Genomic DNA, 18650 nt, shown 5'->3' on the forward strand with positions numbered 1-18650 from the left:
ATAGAAGCGACATCCTTTTCAGCTAGCTTTGTTGAAGGGCCAGAGACTCCACTCAGCCCAGCAAACTGATGGGTGAAAAAAACGAGTAACATGCAAGTCAGAAAATTACTTCAGGAAAGAGTGCCGTTATTACCAGCTCCTCAAGATAAGCAGTTAGAATGAAATCCATTACCACGGTGTGTGGGACTCTTCTAAAAGCAGTGGGATGAGGGAGCACACTCCTGGAGCCCAGCTATCATCAATCCTGTCGCCAGTGCTGAATCCGAAAGAGAGGTAATATTAGAGACCTATTTGAGGGTCCTTTTTTCTGTTGGGTATCTCTGCCATAGGTACATGAGCCACCATAAAGGAAAAAGACTAGGGTTTACAGGCCAATGCAAATCTAGTATATGCTAGTGTGCTAGATAGCAAGTTGTCTCCCCCTGCTGAACAGTGTCTGGCACCTGCAGTTGCATACTAGACATCCCTTCTCAGGATCGTGAAGGCCTAAAACCGCGGGTCAACTGCAAAGTGTCATACTAACTTTGCATCCCAAGCATGGAAGTGGCCCAGCTTTGAAACACCTATGATGAGTGTGTGTGTGTGTGTGTGTGTGTGTGTGTGTGTGTGTGTGTGTGTGTGTGAATGAGAGAGAGAGAGAGAGAGAGCTGTTTGTTCACCAGTAAAGTGGGGGTGAAGATATGAATGGTATTCGTAAACAATTGTGGGAATTCATGTGCAGCTTACAAAGAAATGACAACAAGGCCAGGTATACAGCAAGCACTCAATACATTTTCATTATCATTTCAGTGGAACCGTAACTACAGTACAAAGATCAAAAGACATTGCAGACAGCATGACGCCCACCCATAGGAAAGATTCACAACAAGCACTGTACTGAGCCCATTTATCTCCTACAATCACTTGATAAAAAGGCACTTTCCCCTAGAACTGTACAATAAAGATCTCCCAAAACAAAAGTATATGGTGTGTGCATGTGTACGATACAGTTTCTAAAGATGGAAGATTCTGAAACAGGTCACTCTAAAAAGCTGTAGAATTGCCCTTGGGTCTGAGTCTTGTTTTCAGAGCAATCCAGGAAGAGTGCCAGCAGTTTTACTATATAGCACCCAGAGTCCTGGCCAGGTGGCCTTCGAGGTCTAAGAATGTAAGGGAGGAGGGCTCTGAAAATAGTCTCTAAAAGAGCTACAAGGCCATGGGCAGGGCTGCCCAGCTCATCCCCTTCTCTGTGTGGCTCAGCTGTTCTTGGCAGATGTACAGACAACGCACCTGTTGAGCAAGAGTCAATGAGAGACCTATAAACACGGCAAAAAGAAAGCTCAACAAAGGAGGGAAAGCGAATACTTTCTAACCAAAGGCACTGCCTCTAGCTAGATTCTTAATTTTGGTTAAGATTTTAAACACTCTCTTAGCCTTTAGGTTCTCTCTCTCTCTCTCTCTCTCTCTCTCTCTCTCTCTCTCTCTCTCTCTCTCTCTCTCTGTCTCTCTCTCTCTTCCCCCCCCCTCTCTCACACACACACACACACACTTAAAGGTTAATATATTATTTACTTAGTAAATGTTTGTTGAACATTTGTCCTCCTACATGTCAGGCTCTGCTGTAGGAAAGAGGATAATGGTTCTAACCTCGTACTGTAAGGAGGAAATGAGTTTGTATATACAATATGCTCAATACATCCATTAATATTCTTAGTGTTAATATGTTACCATATTTTAGTATGCATGACACTCACTATGGAGCTTAACAGTTGTGCATTTTTCTAGGCAACACCCATAGATATTCCAGTTCTGGAGGTGTAAGAGGAAGGGATGTAGGAATGTGCATTTTTAATAGCTGTCATGCCTGACTGTGGCCCATGGAATGAAACTCCAATAATCAAGAGAAGTGGACTTTCTCTTCATGTGCTGCGCAATTTCCAAATGAAGATGTAGAGCCTGGATTCCAAAGTCTCGTGACTCCAGCGCCCTCGCAATGCTGCATTCAGTGTCATGACTACTTGTAAAATAAAACATTGCATACGTTCTCACACTTGTATTTTTGTGTTAAGAGTAATATGCATATGGCCAGGAAGCCAGGTGACTTGAGATGATAGTAAAGTGAAAATATGTTTGTATTTGCGCTTTCCCAAGTTACTTCGTGATACCCAAGGGAGGCCACAATTGACAGATCATTATTGTCCCTTGAGAAAATGTTCTAGAATATGGTGAGTTGCATGTGATTTTAAGATGTGCTTACACAAAAGCAGATGCCCCATGCCTACTCTCCTGCCTCTTGATTTTATCTAATAACAGTTCTGAAGCTTTTCTCACTTCTACACACCTATCTTTCTCTTCGCATGATTGCCGTGTTCTAGATAGCTGCTCTACTTCCTGATTTAGCCCCTCACTCTTTTTGGTGTTTCGAGACAGGGTTTCTCTGTGTAGCCTTGGCTGTCCTGGACTTGCTTTGCAGACAAGGCTGCCCTTGAACTCACAGCAATCCACTTGTCTCTGCCTCCCAAGTGCTGGGATTAAAGGTGTGCACCACTGCATCTGGCAGCCACTCACTGTTTTTTTTTTTTTTTATTCAGATTACATCTCAGTTGTTTTCCCCTTACTTGTATCCTCCTGTTCCTCCCTCCCCCCCCACCCCCACCCCACTTTCACCCTATTCCCCTCCCCTAGGTCTGTGACCGAAGGGGGCCTCCTCCCCTGCCATATATATGGTCACAGGCCACCAAGTCTCATCTTGGTAGCCTGGAAGAAATTCAGGAAAATACAGCCACTCACTCTCAATGGCTGTTTTTCAGGTGCTCCTGTGCAACATAAAACTGATGGAGTCCAACTTTGTTTTCTGTGCATATTACATCAGCACATACTCTTATGAACTCTATGCGTTTTCACAAGCCCTTGATAGAATGCATATTTTCAGACATTGTCCCGGTTTGATAAATGCAAAGTGTCTTGTTTTCACCCATATTCTTAATGTTTTAAGTGAAATTATGTAGCTCGTCATGTACATTAAGTGTTTTTTTCTTGTCATATCTTCTTATGTCATTTGCTCATCTTTTATTGGTTTTTCTTTCCCCAACTTATATAAGTTTTCAGTGAAATTAAGGAAATTAGCCTCTCATCCTACGATATGTTTCTTCTCAGCTTGTCATTTATCTTTAGCTTTTACATTTTCCTACTAGAAGTTTTATTTTAATACACATTATGTCTAAATAATTTGCATTTGGATGTTTTTACTTCTAAGTTATATATTCAAGTATGTGGGTGCTGTACCAATTGAGTGTCAATCATAATGGAAGTAAATCATTTCTAAACTTAGAATAATATAAGTGAGAATTATACTGGCAACTTTTAAAAAACATTACTGTTTCAAAATATAAAAAGCCTTTGCCTTTAGTGGATTTGATCACAAGTCCCTTTTCTGAATAGCACTTGCAGTAGTCTTAGATGACTGAACAGTCCGAATGCTCTGTTTGGCTGTGGAACACTTCTCAGATGCCATCTGGGGCTAAGCCCCCCAAAGCCTTAACAGATAGAGTAGCCTCACCAAATGGGCTTTAGAGCCTTCTGTAGTGTCTGAGGTAACTGTGTATACCCTGCTCCAGCTCTTCCTTGATGAGTGTGCTTGGCTTCAGGGAAAGTGACTCCTCTGTCCTCCCCAGAGGACAGACTTAAAGAGAATAACTTCTATTTGTGGTTGGGGAGGGATTTGAACTGTGGATGTAGATGGTTAGCCTGAGTTAATCAGATAACTGCAATGGCAAAGGAGAGCAGAAGACTTGCTGGTGGTTTAGAAGGATCGTCGGTTCTTACTAGGTAGTAAGATTACCATGTGGTAAAGTGCCTAAGGTCCTTATAAGTGTCCCCAAAGCAGCCCAGAATGTAGCATCCTAAAGACCCAAACACAAGGATGGCTTTAAGAGTAAGTTTAGTTTTCAGCTTGGGCTGAAACTGTTTCCCTGTTCTTCCCTAATTCCATGGCCTTGACCCCTATGCACCTGAGTGCTTTTTAACTCAGCATTATAAAGGAAGAAGAGTAACACTTCTCTAAAGAGCCTAGCAGTGGTACCAAACAAGCAGGCAAACAAAATACCAACCAGATCTTTTGGATGTAGCTGTTTTGCTACCTAAAAATCTCCTTCTGCTGCTAACCCTTGGTCACCAGGAATTTGTCTTCACAAAGGTCACCACCAGCCATAGTCCAGGGCCACCAATGCAGGTGATCACAGATGAGTGACGTAACTTAGATACACAAAGTTTTTTAGTTCCTATGGGCCTTTCAGTCCCAATTTTTCAATAAGCAAATCATTTTCTAGTGCTCTTACAGAATATTTCCGTTAACATCAGAGATTTTCCAATTGGGTACCTACCCAGGCTGATGAGGCAAATACCCTCTTGGGCACAAAGCTGCTACAGGCCAGTGCTATTTCCAAATCCCTGTGGAAATGGAGTGTGTATTGTGAGTCTTTCAGTTGATTATATCCTTTGTCTCAAAATTCTGTTACGAATTTAATGAGATCAGTTAAACAAGTATGTGAATCTGTATGATCAAGTGTATCCATTAATATTAGCTATATTTAAGAGCAGGACCAGACGACCTTGAGCCTTGACATCAGCCTTGACTTACTAGTTGTGTCAACGTGTGCCCCTCCCTGCTGTAAAAGTGATTTCATGACACCTGTCTCCAACTCACAGAGTCTGTGTTATTATGAGAAATAGACTGTTTATGTGGAGGTGTTTGGGATAGTTCCTGGTACAAAGTATTTGCTTCTAATAATAGAAAAAATATGTAAATGGAGAACTATTTACTAATTAAAATGGGCTATATATCAAAGATTTTACTATATTAAGAGAAAAGGGAGCCTACATAATAGTGTGTTGAGTGTGGGTGCTGCATAGTATATAGCATGTAATTTATAGCAAAAGGTTAAGTGTGAATGCTGAATAGTATAGCAAAGGGTTTTATTTGTGGATGAATTTATAGACTTATTTTTCTTCCCCTTGCTTACTATTTTCTAAATGTTCTTTAAAAAAAAAAAAAAAAAGAAATACGTAGTAAATAGAAGCTACATTTTTAATCCCAGCAGAATAAAAACAGTGGTTAGTACTTATTTAGACCTACCTTACGCTGTGTCAACCACGCCTATAATGTTGCTTGAGGAAACTGAGGCATGAAGGGGAAGTGATTTTCCTAGCATTCTCATATAGCAAGAAGAGGTGATATGTGAGCTGGCACAACCCAAGCCACCAGACTTAAGTTCTGCGGTTCGGGTGAGGTGCTCTCTGCTAAAACACAAAGGAGCTACCATGAGCTACAAAGTCTGCAGCAGTGCCCTGTGGCATACACTGAAGATGACAATAGATGCCCCTTCCTCCTCATAATTTCATTACCAACTAATACATAAATGGCAAGTCCAGACCTCTAGGCTTTTTCTTCTTTTGCTTAGTGAATTGGCTGGGCATATAAGATGACTTTAAAAGTTAGCTTTCTCAGCTAGTCATAGTAGCATGGAGAATCAACTGATTCTCCCATCTGTTCAGTAGTTCAAGGCCATTCCTGACAACACAGTACCCATCTCAAACTAAACTAAAACCTCAAAGAAAAGTTCATTGATCTTATACCATGTTCACCAAATTGTAAATTTTGTAAAATGTATTATTTGTGTGTGTATGTGTGTGTGTGTGTGTGTGTGTGTGTGTGTGTGTGTGTGTGTGTGTTTACATGTATTTCCATCAGAGAACAACTTTGTGGAGTTGATGATCTCCCTACACTTTCACATGAGTTCCAGGAGTCAAACTCGTCACCAGTCTTGTGCAGCGACTCCAAGTTTGTGTTCCAAGTGCTTTTATCCACTGAGCCATCTCACGAGCCCCCAAATTATAAATATTTTTAAAATACCATTAGTTGAAGTAGGTGTGACATAGCATGTGCATAATATCACTACCATATTATTCAAATGGTTTTGAGTATACCTGCAACAATGGGCCACCCTGAAAGTGCCTCCTAATCTTTTGCAGATATGCAGAAGATAAGATGGAATGTACTGGAACAAAGAGACCTTAGGCTCGAAAGATATTTAAGAGTCAATATATTGAGTTCCGGTAGCAATAAAATGTTAAACCAAGTTAACCCCTTAGCTTGAAGACATGAGTACAAGAGATCAAAGGCATCCTAGATTTTTAGTTAAATTCTGAGTTTTTTAGGTAATTGTTTGTTTCTGCTCTAGAATTTCTGTTTTTACGCAGGCAGTTATTGCAACTCATGACTTTTTGCATATCTTTTAAAAAATGAAAACTGGGTGTTTCCAAGTAAGAATTTCACATTTGAAAATAATACCTTAAACCCGGAGGTCATAACCACAAGACATATCTTTGAAAACGGCCAACTTTTATCACTTAGTAACCAGCCTGATGATGTGCTGGCAGGCGAAGCTGGAGAATTAGCCTGTCAGGAATAGTGTGTTGCCAGGCTACACCACCAATCACCTGTCTTTGAGATCGTCAGATGCTAAGTGTAGCCAGTGTGTTACACAGAAGCAACTAATTAAGTTCCCAGAGATTTGAAAGTGTGTGCCGCCATTAGAGAGATTCCACCATGCATAAGGAATTGCTGGTCTGGCTCCCAGTGAATTGTCGCTCTAATCTGCTAAGAACTGGGAATGAGAGTTGTTGTTCAGCTAAAAGGTCACTCATGACTCATTTCCAAAAGAAGCTGGGCATCCTGGGGGTCCTGGATGCTCGAGAACAGTCCTGCTATGATCCACTGTTCCCCTTCACTTCCCTAGAAAACCTGTAGAAATAATTCCGTTATTGAAATGCGGCAACTATGTCTTTTTTATTAGAATGAGTTTATGTGACTCCAACACACAGCATGCTGTTACAGCTACACGCCCAACTCTCACTTGTTCCCACATCATTATTTATCTTTGTAAACTGACAATCCTACCTCAAAGCCCAAATCCCAGATTTCTGTCTCACGGGTCACGTTACTGTCAACTCCGTTTGGAAATGGTAACTTTCTGTTTTGGTTAAGATTCTGTCCCTATATATATGCCTAGACATTGAAACATCTGTCCTAGAAAGCCACGCCTGTAATCACACAGTGTTGCCCCTGGAGCCAGGGCCTCTCTTGACTCCTTCTAACCGGTTGAGTACAGACTAGAGGTGCCAAGTTCAACTACCGGGAGCTGACACAACAGCTCCAAGATAAACTTCTGGGGAAAACTACTTTTGCCCTGATCAGAGCTCTTCCATTTGCTTACACTTTGGGTGGTGTGAGTTGTTGATAAGAGTCGTCCAGGGGCGGTTGGGATCCCTAGGCCTTCTTGGGCCGCTGTTTATATAGTCTGCTGGAGATTGGCTCTCGGAGAAACCATCTGTCTGTCCTTCTGTGCTAGCCTGTTTATGAAATGGTGCCTGTGCCTGCGCTTTCTCCCGTCTGCCCCGAGGAAAGCACAAAGCTTTTGGAAGCTCTGGAATCTTGGCACTTGCGCCACCTTTAGAGCATGCAGCTCAGGAAGCTGGGACCTGGGAGGCAGGGCGCCCGGCCGCCTGGCCTTGGCTCGCATTTCCTTCATGTCTCTTTCTCTCTCTCCCCTGTTGTTTTTCAGGCAGTGAAGCAGATTTTAGCTCCTCGAGCAGCACAGGCAGCATCTCGGCTCCCGAGGTCCACATGTCCACAACAGGAAACAAGCGAGCCTCTTTCTCACGCAAGTAGGCACCGACTCGTCTATAATTTCCAAGCTTTATGCAGGTGACGTCTTGTCCGTACGGTTCTGTGGAACCACCTGGACTCTGAGTTCGTTATTAGTACTGAGGTTGAGTCCACAGGGACTTGCCACTGGTGGTTTCCTTGCTTCACCTACTGTCCTCCTGTGACCTGGCCTGCTCTCCCTGCCCCCAGCTATCTCTCACGCAGACCTTGGCTCTGGGCCCGTCTCCATCCATCCCTTGCTCCTTCCCTGACTCACTTGTAGGTGCACTGGGAAGTTAAGCTTTGTGTCCAGCCTGCCCACCCCTCATGACCCTATCATTTTCGAGCCACTTACAAAGCCTCTAGCTTCCCTTCTAGGAAGGAGATATTTAGTTGGGAAGAAATGGAGGGGAAAAAAGTGTAAGTTCACAGATGTGGGTAGCCACCTTTGCCAGAGGCAGCGCAAAGCAGCTGGATGTGTGCCCTCTGGAGTCAGGCCTTGTCTGTCCTGGCCTTACACCAGGACCACCCTCTACAGGCTGCACGGCCCTGAACAAAGGCATCAGTTCTCTATACTTCTGCTTCTTGTCTGCAAAACAGTTACGGGGAGGCCTAGGGCTTCAGTTTAGGACAGTGTGTGACATGTGATAGGCATAGTAAATTGCGCACCCTTGACACTGGGGGCAGAGGATTATGGGAAAGTGCATGGAAAGGCTCACGGTTAGTGGGAGGAGTTTCTACCCATGAATAGTGTCCTTAGTCCTCAACAGGTACTTACTGAGCATCAACTGCAAGAGTAAATAGAAATCAGTGAAAGCCATTACGAGTCTAGTAATGTACAAAAATAACACAAAGGTAAAGTGTGTGTGTGTGTGTGTGTGTGTGTGTGTGTGTGTGTAGTGACACAGGAAAATAGAGAGTGCAGTGGGCATGTGTTATGTGTTTGATGGGTGAGTTTCAGGACCTCAGTGATGAAGTGAGCTCCATCAGGGACTGAAAAGGAGTGATGGAATGACAGCACCCCCACCTGGGGCACATCTTAATAAGTCACATCACTGTCCTGGGCCATTGCATTGAAAAATTATTAATAGTGTATGTTTGGGGCCCTGTGCAAATATTTCCTGTTTCTCCTGGTGACTGGTGCTTGTACAGGGAGCCTAAGATGACCCCAGTGCACAGTCTCCTGTTAAACGTAAATCCAGACAAACCTGTGAGAAAAGCATAGGGTCTAAGGGAAGCAAAGACTGCTACTCTGTCCCGCCCCTTTGTCCTTTGGTTATAGAGTGCCTCTGGGATCCCAGGGGAAGGATATGAAAGTTCTTAGCATAGATGAGTCTTTCCCTAAAAACTGACACATCCCCACGGTGAAAGGCATCAAAGAAAATGAGCCCAGAGGCAATTTTATTGTGCATGTCAAAAGAACTTGGGTTTGTAGTTAGATTTCAAGATGTCAATAACACGGAGATCTCAGAGAAAACATTCTAGTCTCAAGTTCAGAATTTTGTGAAAAGCAATCAAAAATTGATGTAGTAAATATAAAACGATTTGTGCAAATCAAATATACAAATATACAAATCAGATATACAAGAATTATTTGGGGGAGGTTAGTTTGTTTTTTTTTTTTTTTTTTTTTTTTTTTTTTTTTTCTTATCTCATTATTTGTATTTTTACCTGCATGAGTTTATATGCACCATGTGGATGCAGGTGCCCATGGCCTAGAACTGGAATGACCAGCAATTTTGAGGTGCATGATGTGGGTGATGTGAGGTAAACCCAGGCCATCTGTAAGAGCAGGATTGTCTCCTAACCATTGATCCCTCTTTCTAGCCCCACAGCAAAATCTTTTATGGTCAAGCAACAGATGTCAATGTTTTAACAATTTGTTTTTGGAAACTGATATTGGTTCCTCACTTTTATTTTATTTTATTTTATTTTTGCTTTGGTTTTTCAAGACAGAGTCTGTCGGTGTAGCCTTGCCTGTCCTGTACTCACTCTGTAGACCAGGCTGACTTCAAACTCACAGAGATCTGCCTGCCTCTGCCTCCTAAGTGCTGGGATTAAAGGCTTGTCTGATGCACTCACAGAGTGCCATCAGTAAATCTCAGTGATGGACTATCTTAGGCTTGCTATGTAATCTCTGTGTTCAACAAGACCAAGCATCAAGGGCAACTCTAAGTGGGCTGGCTATGCACACCAGACTGTGTAGCAGAATCAGATGTGTAACTAATTGCTTCCTGCTGTAGCTGCAATATTTAGTGAAAGTGCTGGGATGAGAGGGAAGGGTGGATATACTGAAAACACTTTTGACAGGTGATTTTCTTAAATAACAAAGCTTTAGAGACTTGCAAGTCAGCTAACTCTTCATCCAACTCTGGTGATATTTGAGGAAGTCTTATTTAATCCGTCTAGAAATGATGGAATAGTGAGATGTGGGTGGTTTGGAATTAGCATCAAATACACCGTTGCTTATTAGGTATATTATTCTAGCTTTGTTTCCTGCTCAGGAAAACAAATAGCAGCAATATCACTGAGTTAAGAAAGCTGATATAGTTCATTACATCGCAAAGTCCAGACCTTGGTTACACACAGTAGAGGTATATTTATAAAATAAAATGAACATGCTGCTTCTACTCCTGAGCTGCAAAGCAAATTGCCACAGAGCAGCTGGCCTGAACAATAAGACAACCAGTTACTTGCCACTTTAGGGACTTTCAGATCAAGATCGGGTAAGGTTGGTGTCTTCTTGAGCCTCTGCTTGGCTTGAAGATGCTCGACCTCCCTGTATCCTTACATCATCGTTGCTCTGAACACATGTGTGTCCAAATTCTCCCTTATTATAAGGGCACCAATTAAATTGAATAAGGGCCTAGCACAACAGCCTAATTTCAACTTTAATTACCTCTTTAAAAGTCTCGTCTCCAAATACAATTGCATTCTGAAGTCTGGGGGGGGGGATTAGGGCCCAAGTGTATGAACTTGGGATAGTGAAAGTGATACAGTTAAGTCCAAAACAACGACAGTAGTGGATGATGACAATGAAGATGAGGATGATGAATAAAAAAATGATGGGATGGAGGTGGCGATACTACCCTGAAGTAAAGGGTCCACGGCTAGGGAATAGAGATCCCTTGGACTCTGGTGAGGTTTGTATCTGTTCTTCTACATTTCTCTGTTCTGGTATTCAGAGGTGTGGGGCGAGCAGAATTTTCTCTTTTCTGTGTATTACATTGTTCGTCCCTGTTAAACCAAGGAATTTAAGGTGTGTGGAGGTGGGGGGCAAGCATTGGGCTTGCTTCTCTGTGGCCCTTACAAACGTGGACTCCCAGCTTCTCCTTTGAAAATGATGACAGTCATTGATGGCGTTCATGTCCATATCTGTTAACCTTTGAGGTGAAGTAAATGAAAGGGGAAACAATGATAGTTTCAAACTGGAAGGTTTTTTTTTTTTTTTAATTAGGTCTTAAGGACATGAAATTCATGTCCTGAAACATGTATGAAGTCTTGATTATGAGTTTTATAAGGCTTGAGCAATATTTTACAGCTCGAGGAGTCTTTCTTTGCTTTCTTCCATATATCAGATGAGTTCTCATGAAATCACCTCATGTAATGCTTGCCATAGATCGTGTATCTCAACACTTTGTTACAAGGTGAATGGACGAATGCTCACACAGATTGGCCAGACAGTATCCAAATGACACCTGTTTACAGGACCGAGTTTATTCCATTTCCATAAGGAGGGAAACATCACTGCTAAGGAATTTTTAAAGTTCCAGCTCTGAACCCCAGCTTAGCTGTACATTCTTGCATTTCTCTTCCCCAAGCCACAGTGAAACATGCGTAAATGGGACACCATGATTTGCACCAGGCTAACAGGATGAAATCCAAGCGTTCACAAAGTATCTGGAACAGCACCAGTGACACTGAAGGCTGTAACGGATGATTAATGGAGAATAACACTCCCCGGGTCAAAGTTATGGATAGCTCTTTATATTCGCTCATCTCTGGCAAGAGTTAACCCTCCATGTTTTCTTGTAGTCACATTGAGAAATACAGTTGCCAGTGCCAGGCATGGAAGCGAAACACAGAGAGGAAACTCCGAGCCAGAGGACATGTTCCTCTCAGCTACTCATCAAGTTCTTCCCACTCTTGGGCTGCTGAAGTTGGCTTGTCACCCCGCCATCAGCCCATCTGTTTCACATAAAGTGTCTCCTTCCTTGTGAGAAGGGGAGTGAGTCTGTTTGGATGATTTCAAGAGGAAAGGCCTTTTAAATTTAGAGTTTGGTGGGTTCATTAGTGTGCAGTATACTTGGTTGGCAGCAAGGTGAGATTGCATTTGAATTTAAATGTGATTAAATGTGAGTGTTGGGCTCACTAGCACTCTTTTTTTTTTTTTTTTTTAAACATACATTTCTCACTGAAATGCTCCAACAGGACAGAACCAGACTTACAACTCCAGATAGAAGAGGGTCTCAGACAGCAGTGCTGCCGTATGAAAAGAATCTTCTTCATGTTAATTTTCCTGCAAAACCAAGCCATACTCCTGACAGAGCACATTTAAGTAATTTCAGTGTTCTCTGGGTGCTTTTCAACTTTACTGGATATCAAATGTCTGGAACCAGATTAGCAGGAAAAGTCTAAACAAGCTGATCCTGTAATACTAGCCTAGAGCTGAGCTGAGTGAAACTTCTGGAATAAACTTTCATACCCTACCAATTTGACAAAGTCAGGTCCCATGCAATACAGATTGGCATTCAAACTTGTTATATAGTAAAAGATGACCTTGAATTCCTGAGTTTTCCACCTCTACCTCCCAAGTCCTGATGTTACAGGGATACACCACATCAGGCTAGATTCTCAAACCAACTCTGTGAGAAAGGCATGATGTTTGTGTGGTGTGTGGTATGTGTGTATGGTGTGTGCAGGATGTGTATGTGCTGTATTATGTCTGTATGATGTTGTGTATGTACGGTGTGTGTGTGTTGTGTGTATTATGTCTGTATGATGTGGTGTGTGTGAGTGTGTATGGTGTGTGTGTGTGTGTGTTGTATATATTTTGTCTGTATGATGTGTATGTGTGTACGTGGAATATGTGTGTTGTGTGTATTATGTCTGTATGGTGTGTTGTGTGTGAGTGTGTGTGGTGTATGTGTGTTGTGTGTATTATGTCTGTATGGTGTGTTGTGTGTGAGTGTGTTGTGTGTTTAAAGTGATTTTCTTAAATGTTTAATAAATGGCAGCACAAGGACTCAAACCCAGCTAGTTCATTTCAACAATCATGCTGGACAGCAAAAATTACAGGTTCAAAAATGCCAAGGTGAAAACAAGCACAGATCCTTCAAGAAGCTACATCATTTGTAAAATTGGGGTATTTAGGAGGACGGCTTGGAAGGAATGCTGAACTGGACCTGGACACCATCGTAAGGATTCTAGGCTTCACTCTGGTGACAGTGGGAAAGTACTGAAGGTCTTGGAGCAAGGCAATAGTATTCCAGCTCCTCACTGGAAAGGCATTGGCCTCCTGTAGGAGGGAGCAAGGCCAAATAGAAACTGTTTGAAAGAACAGGAGGGGGAGGGGGTCTTTGTATTCATTGTACAAGGAGGACAAATAATAAGTGGCTGGAGACCGTGCTGTTTGTGAGGACCACATCAGTGGCCATACTGCCACAGTCCACTCCAGGGATCAGATTTCCTTAGCAGTGACCAGCTTTAGGAGGGAGCAAGGGAACCCCTTAGCATCTTCAACCACACAGATTCTAATTAGCATATGGAATGCGCTTCTTTCAGCCGAGGTTCCCATGGGCGGAGCAATGGAGCATCATCCCACAAGTCTGGCAACAGCCCACCATCCCCAAGGGAAAAGGACCTTGTGTCTATGCTGTGCAGGACCCCACTGAGCCCCAGTAACGTCCACCCTACCTATGCCCCTTCCTCTCCAAGTAGCAGCAACTCTGGCTCTTACAAAGGCAGTGACTGCAGCCCAGTCATGAGGTGAGTCCCATTCGCTTCCTAATGTGTGCTACTTAATTTATCCTGTCTGGGTCTTTTCTTTAAAGATGGAAAAATTATATAACTCTTGGTTCCCATTATAGATTCTGCTTTAATCTGTAATAAGACCCTTTTCCTTCTCACGGTTAGCTAATCCTTTAAGGGTTGATACAGAAAGAACACAAACCACAAGCTAACACACCACCCAACAGTCCAATCAGTCACTAGATAGGAGGGGAAATGGCATTGGCACAGTGGCACGGGGCTGTTCCCATCACCTAGGCACAGGGAGGAATTGTGCTGGTTTTCATTTGTTCATTAAATGCTTATTCAGTAGTGGGGCCTGTGCTCAACACAGAGAACAGAGTGGCAAAAAGAAACGGCCCTCAGGCTCACTGCCAAAGGAGGGGTCTAACGCTCTAATAACAAAAAATCTAGCTTATTCTGCAACTATCTGTTGTTATATGACTATTAATATGTAAGAGGTGAGGCAGGGGTTCAGTTCAGGATAGAGTGATGAGAGACGCCACACTAACACAATAAAACTAAAGTGATACCTAAACAGTGAGTAGGGAGTTAATAGGAGGTGGGGAGGGGTGGGGAGGAGGAAGAAGGGTTGGCATATCCCGAGGGGCTAGAGGGGAAGGCTTGGAGGGTTGGGAACTGAACCTGGGCCATATTGGGCAGAGTGTAGGGCTAAAGGGGCAGGCAGCAGGGGGCTTGAACTGAGTCCAGAGTTAGAGGAGAGCCTGGCAGCCCTCCGCCTCCCCAGCATCCCTATTCTTATTAGCCAGCTCTCTTCCGCCCGCCCCGCCCCGGCTGGGATGCCCAGGCTTAGCTAGGCCTGAGAAGGCCAAGATTCCAGCTGGGCTGTGTTTGCAGAACACTGAGTGCTTCTCCACGAAACACACTGGGAAGAGTGGAGTGGCCTTGTTCCCGCTGAACAAGGAACTTTCCACTCCCACCAAATCAGCACACGTACACTGGCACTGACTTCAGAACAATCTGAATCCAACCTAGTAATAAGCAAGGTCTTCAGGCAGGGGCAAATTGTGAGGCAAGTTAGGTCACCTTGCTCTCTTTCTTCTCCCCCGATTGCCCACTCCCACCCCACACTGCTCTTTAATGCAGCAGCGCATTCATCTGAACCGATAGCCCTGGCCTGGAGACAGGCATGCACTACCTCATATGAAATCATTCCTAAGCCTTAGAGAACCTCCCTGCACTGCCCCAGCCTTCCACGCAACAAACAACGCTGAGATTGGCCAGCGGGTTACAGTTACCTGTTCTGCCACAACTCCAGCACCGTGCTGCCATTCTACTCTAGCTGCCAACAGCATGTCCGTTGGGCTGCTAGAGCAGAGTGCCATAGATTGGGTGACTGTGGACACAAACACAAGCTAGGTGTTCACTCAGCTCTGGAGACGTTCTTGGGGGGCTGGGGGGCTCACTTCTGTGCTGGAGACACCTCTTTATTGAATCTTCACAAAGAAGAAAATTATCTACAGAGCTCTCTGGAGTCCTTTTAATGATTGTATTGGTGTATATTAGTGGTGTAAAGTAACATTTTCATTGAGACTTCTACACATGCATATAATACACTCGTACTTACTCATTTCCTTTATCTTCCAGAGATCTACTTAAGGGATCTCTGATAAGTACTAATCCCGTCACAAAGAACCATGCTCATTATGTCTTAATTACCTCCCAATTTGAGGGGGAGGTGTGCACAGACATCCAGTATATTACTCTCCTTTTCTTTTCATAGAAAAGGAAACAAGAGCAAAAAGTAACATCTTGTTACTTGAATTATTTCAGGAGGTCTGGAAGATACATGTCTTGTGGAGAAAATCACGGTGTCAAGCCCCCAAACCCAGAACAGTACTTGACCCCTCTGCAGCAGAAGGAGGTCACAGTGAGGCACCTGAGGACAAAGCTGAAGGAGTCCGAACGCCGACTTCACGAGAGGTAAATCTGGGCTTCCCATACTGGGAGACTTAACACGGTTCCGTCTTTGCAGAGAGTGGCATATGAACCGATACTACACGGAAGAATGAAAACCAAAGCTGTTCCATTAAGAATTTCAGTCTTCAAACAGATTCGTTTTACAATTGCTTTTGCTGTTGCAGTGCAGGAGTTCATGGTAGCTGGTAGGTTAGAGGGATCCTGTCTCCTGAGTATGCTCACTTTTGCCATCAAGAATTGGGGAGGTACATGACTATTTTTAAAAGACAGAGACACGTGTGGCAACAATCCTCTACTTCCAGCAGAACAGGTCACAGTGGCCCCATCAAGCCCCGAAAGTGTCTGGAGAGCGTGGATGGCTGTTGTGCACACTGTAACTCCTGCCAGCTAGTTCTATGCTGCAGGAAGTGCTTCATTATTCTTGGACTGTCTTTAAGGCTTAAGGGCCAGGATCGGGGGTGGGGGTGGGGGGCGTGGAGAGCAAAACCGCCTGTGTCTAGATCTTACCACAGACAGGAGAAAAAAAAAAAAAAAAAAAACTTGACATGTTGGGAGCAAGCCACATTTTCTGCTTTTTGGTTTCCTCTTGGGATGACTTGAGACAAAGTGACTACCAGACATACACTAGCTGTAACTAGGGAGCTGCGTCTGTGCTTGCATTATCTAGGAACTTGACTATATTTCCATCCTCCTCCTCCTCCGCCTTTGCCATGGGCAGGAGACAGTAAACAACTTGTGACTTAATTTGACTCTTCACCTGACTGAAAGAGACCTGGGACCCAAGCTCCACCTCCTGGGCGAACTTTGCGGACTAGTGTGATTTATGAAAAGTCCAGGGGAAGTTTTGAGTCCTGATAAGAGAAAATATAAGAAAGCAGCAAGACTTGATAAAATTGCCAAGCCTAAACTTAGAGAAGCAAAACTAGATGAATTCAGATACATGAAGATGTAGATTGCTTGATCTTTGTAGTCACAAGTAACATGAGGATATATATTTACACTGATTTTGAAGAAATTATATGTAAGAATTTCTCGGCAAGGTTTGAAAATAGGTTTTAAAACAGGCTATTGTAAACATCTTATATTCACCTCGGCATAAAGCAGATTTATTATGCTCTTTTCTGAGATGAGAGAGACTAAGAAACTTGCAGAGCTCTTCTTCAACCTATATATAGCATTTTATTGTTTAAAAAATATCAGCAGACTCTAAGGACAGTTATACCAGGCTATAAGTGATCTTTCAGCTTCTCTCTAATCAGTTCTTCCACAACTTCATATATATTATGAAGGAGTAAACTACAGAGTTAGAAGTAGACTTAAGTAAAGTAGTAAATACTAAGTTTGGTGTACAGGATCATGCTAATGCAGTACTTGGTACAGTCCTTGCTCCACAGTGAGTATTCAAAAAAGAAACAATGGCAGCAATAGTGATTCTAATTCTGGTTACTATTATTAACTTAGCTGTTTTTACAATTAAAGTGGGGCAGTTCCATGGCTACTACTTGCCAAAAAAAGAGAAAAAAAGTCTGAAACTGCTTTAACTTACTTCACACCCTTTGGCTGGTGTCAATTGCTGTCTAGTGTCTAGTGTCGACTGTGCTTGTAACTTTGCCGACCTGTCCTGTAGGGAATCTGAAATCATGGAGCTCAAGTCTCAGCTGGCTCGAATGAGGGAAGACTGGATTGAAGAGGAGTGCCACAGAGTAGAGGCTCAGCTGGCACTCAAGGAAGCCAGAAAAGAGATTAAACAGCTCAAACAGGTGATTGAGACCATGAGGAGCAGCCTGGCTGACAAAGATAAAGGTATTCAGAAATACTTTGTGGACATAAACATCCAAAACAAGAAGCTGGAGTCCCTGCTTCAGAGCATGGAGATGGCACACAATAGTTCCCTAAGGGACGAACTGTGTCTCGACTTCCCCTGTGAGTCCCCAGAGAAGAGTTTACCCCTGAGCACCACGTTTGACAAGATGGCAGATGGGTTATCTCTGGAAGAACAGGTAACAGAGGAAGGTGCCGACAGTGAGCTTCTGGTGGGAGACAGCATGGCCGAGGGCACAGATTTGTTAGATGAGATGGTGACCACCACCACCACAGAGTATGGCGACCTGGAGTTTGTTCATTCCACGCCAAGGCCACCGGCCCTCAAGGCTCTCCCCTTGGTGAGCCAGGAAGAGGGCAGAGTGGTGGTGGAGCAAGCGGTGCAGACCGACGTGGTACCGTTCAGCCCTGGCATCTCGGAGCTCATTCAGAGCGTGCTAAAGCTGCAGGACTCCTGGGCCACAAGCTCGGTGTCCCCAGATGAATCTGGAGCTGACTCAATGGGAAGCTTCTCAGAATCCATCTCTGCCTTAATGCTTGATTTAACTCCAACAAGTCCCAACTCAGCCATCCTCCTGTCTCCTGTGGAGATTCCATTCAGCAAGGCAGCTATGGAAGCCCGTGCAAATCGCCTCATGAAAGAGCTAGATTTTGCAGCCTGTACAGAAGAACGGCTGGACAACATCCTCTCGCTGCCTCAGGGTGGTGTTGTGAGGCAGTACTGGAGCAGCAGTTTCTTGGTGGATCTTCTGGCCGTGGCTGCCCCTGTGGTGCCCACTGTCCTGTGGGCGTTCAGTACTCAGAGGGGGGGTACAGATCCTGTCTACAACATCGGAGCCTTGCTCCGGGGCTGCTGTGTGGTGGCCCTACACTCACTACGCCGCACAGCTTTCCACATGAAAACCTAGTTAGTTATTACTGTGTGCCAATGTGTCCATGTAAGCAACACCAGACGGATCAGTGGAATTCGCTCTTCTCTATTTCGTTTGCACTATAGTCAGTTGAAGCCTGTTCACTGTTTAAAACCAGAGGTATCTTCCAAGGCATGGAAACCTGGTTCCGGTAGATGTCCCACCAGAGTGGTGTAGAAAGCATGCTTACGCCCCTGCCGTGTTGTCTGAGGTACCTGTTCTTATACCAATGGTTCAGGAAGAGAAAATGCAGTCTGCACTTTCACTACAGCCTAAGGCTGGCA

General features: G+C 43.8%; 1 protein-coding gene across 2 annotated transcripts in view; it reads left to right on the plus strand.

The window, feature by feature from the left end:
* Positions 1-18426, plus strand: part of Sybu (syntabulin) — a 66659-nt gene extending 48233 nt beyond the window's left edge. For both annotated transcript variants that reach the window (XM_051159711.1, XM_051159712.1), the window contains 4 exons: positions 7602-7704; positions 13469-13672; positions 15488-15637; positions 17262-18426. In XM_051159711.1, the coding sequence (XP_051015668.1) occupies positions 7602-7704; positions 13469-13672; positions 15488-15637; positions 17262-18363 (1559 nt within the window). In that variant the 3' untranslated portion in view covers positions 18364-18426. The remainder of the gene's footprint in view (positions 1-7601; positions 7705-13468; positions 13673-15487; positions 15638-17261) is intronic.
* The last annotated feature ends 224 nt before the right edge of the window (positions 18427-18650 follow it).

The sequence above is a fragment of the Acomys russatus genome, chromosome 17 (genome assembly GCF_903995435.1).
Source record: "Acomys russatus chromosome 17, mAcoRus1.1, whole genome shotgun sequence".
Classification (NCBI taxonomy): domain Eukaryota; kingdom Metazoa; phylum Chordata; class Mammalia; order Rodentia; family Muridae; genus Acomys; species Acomys russatus.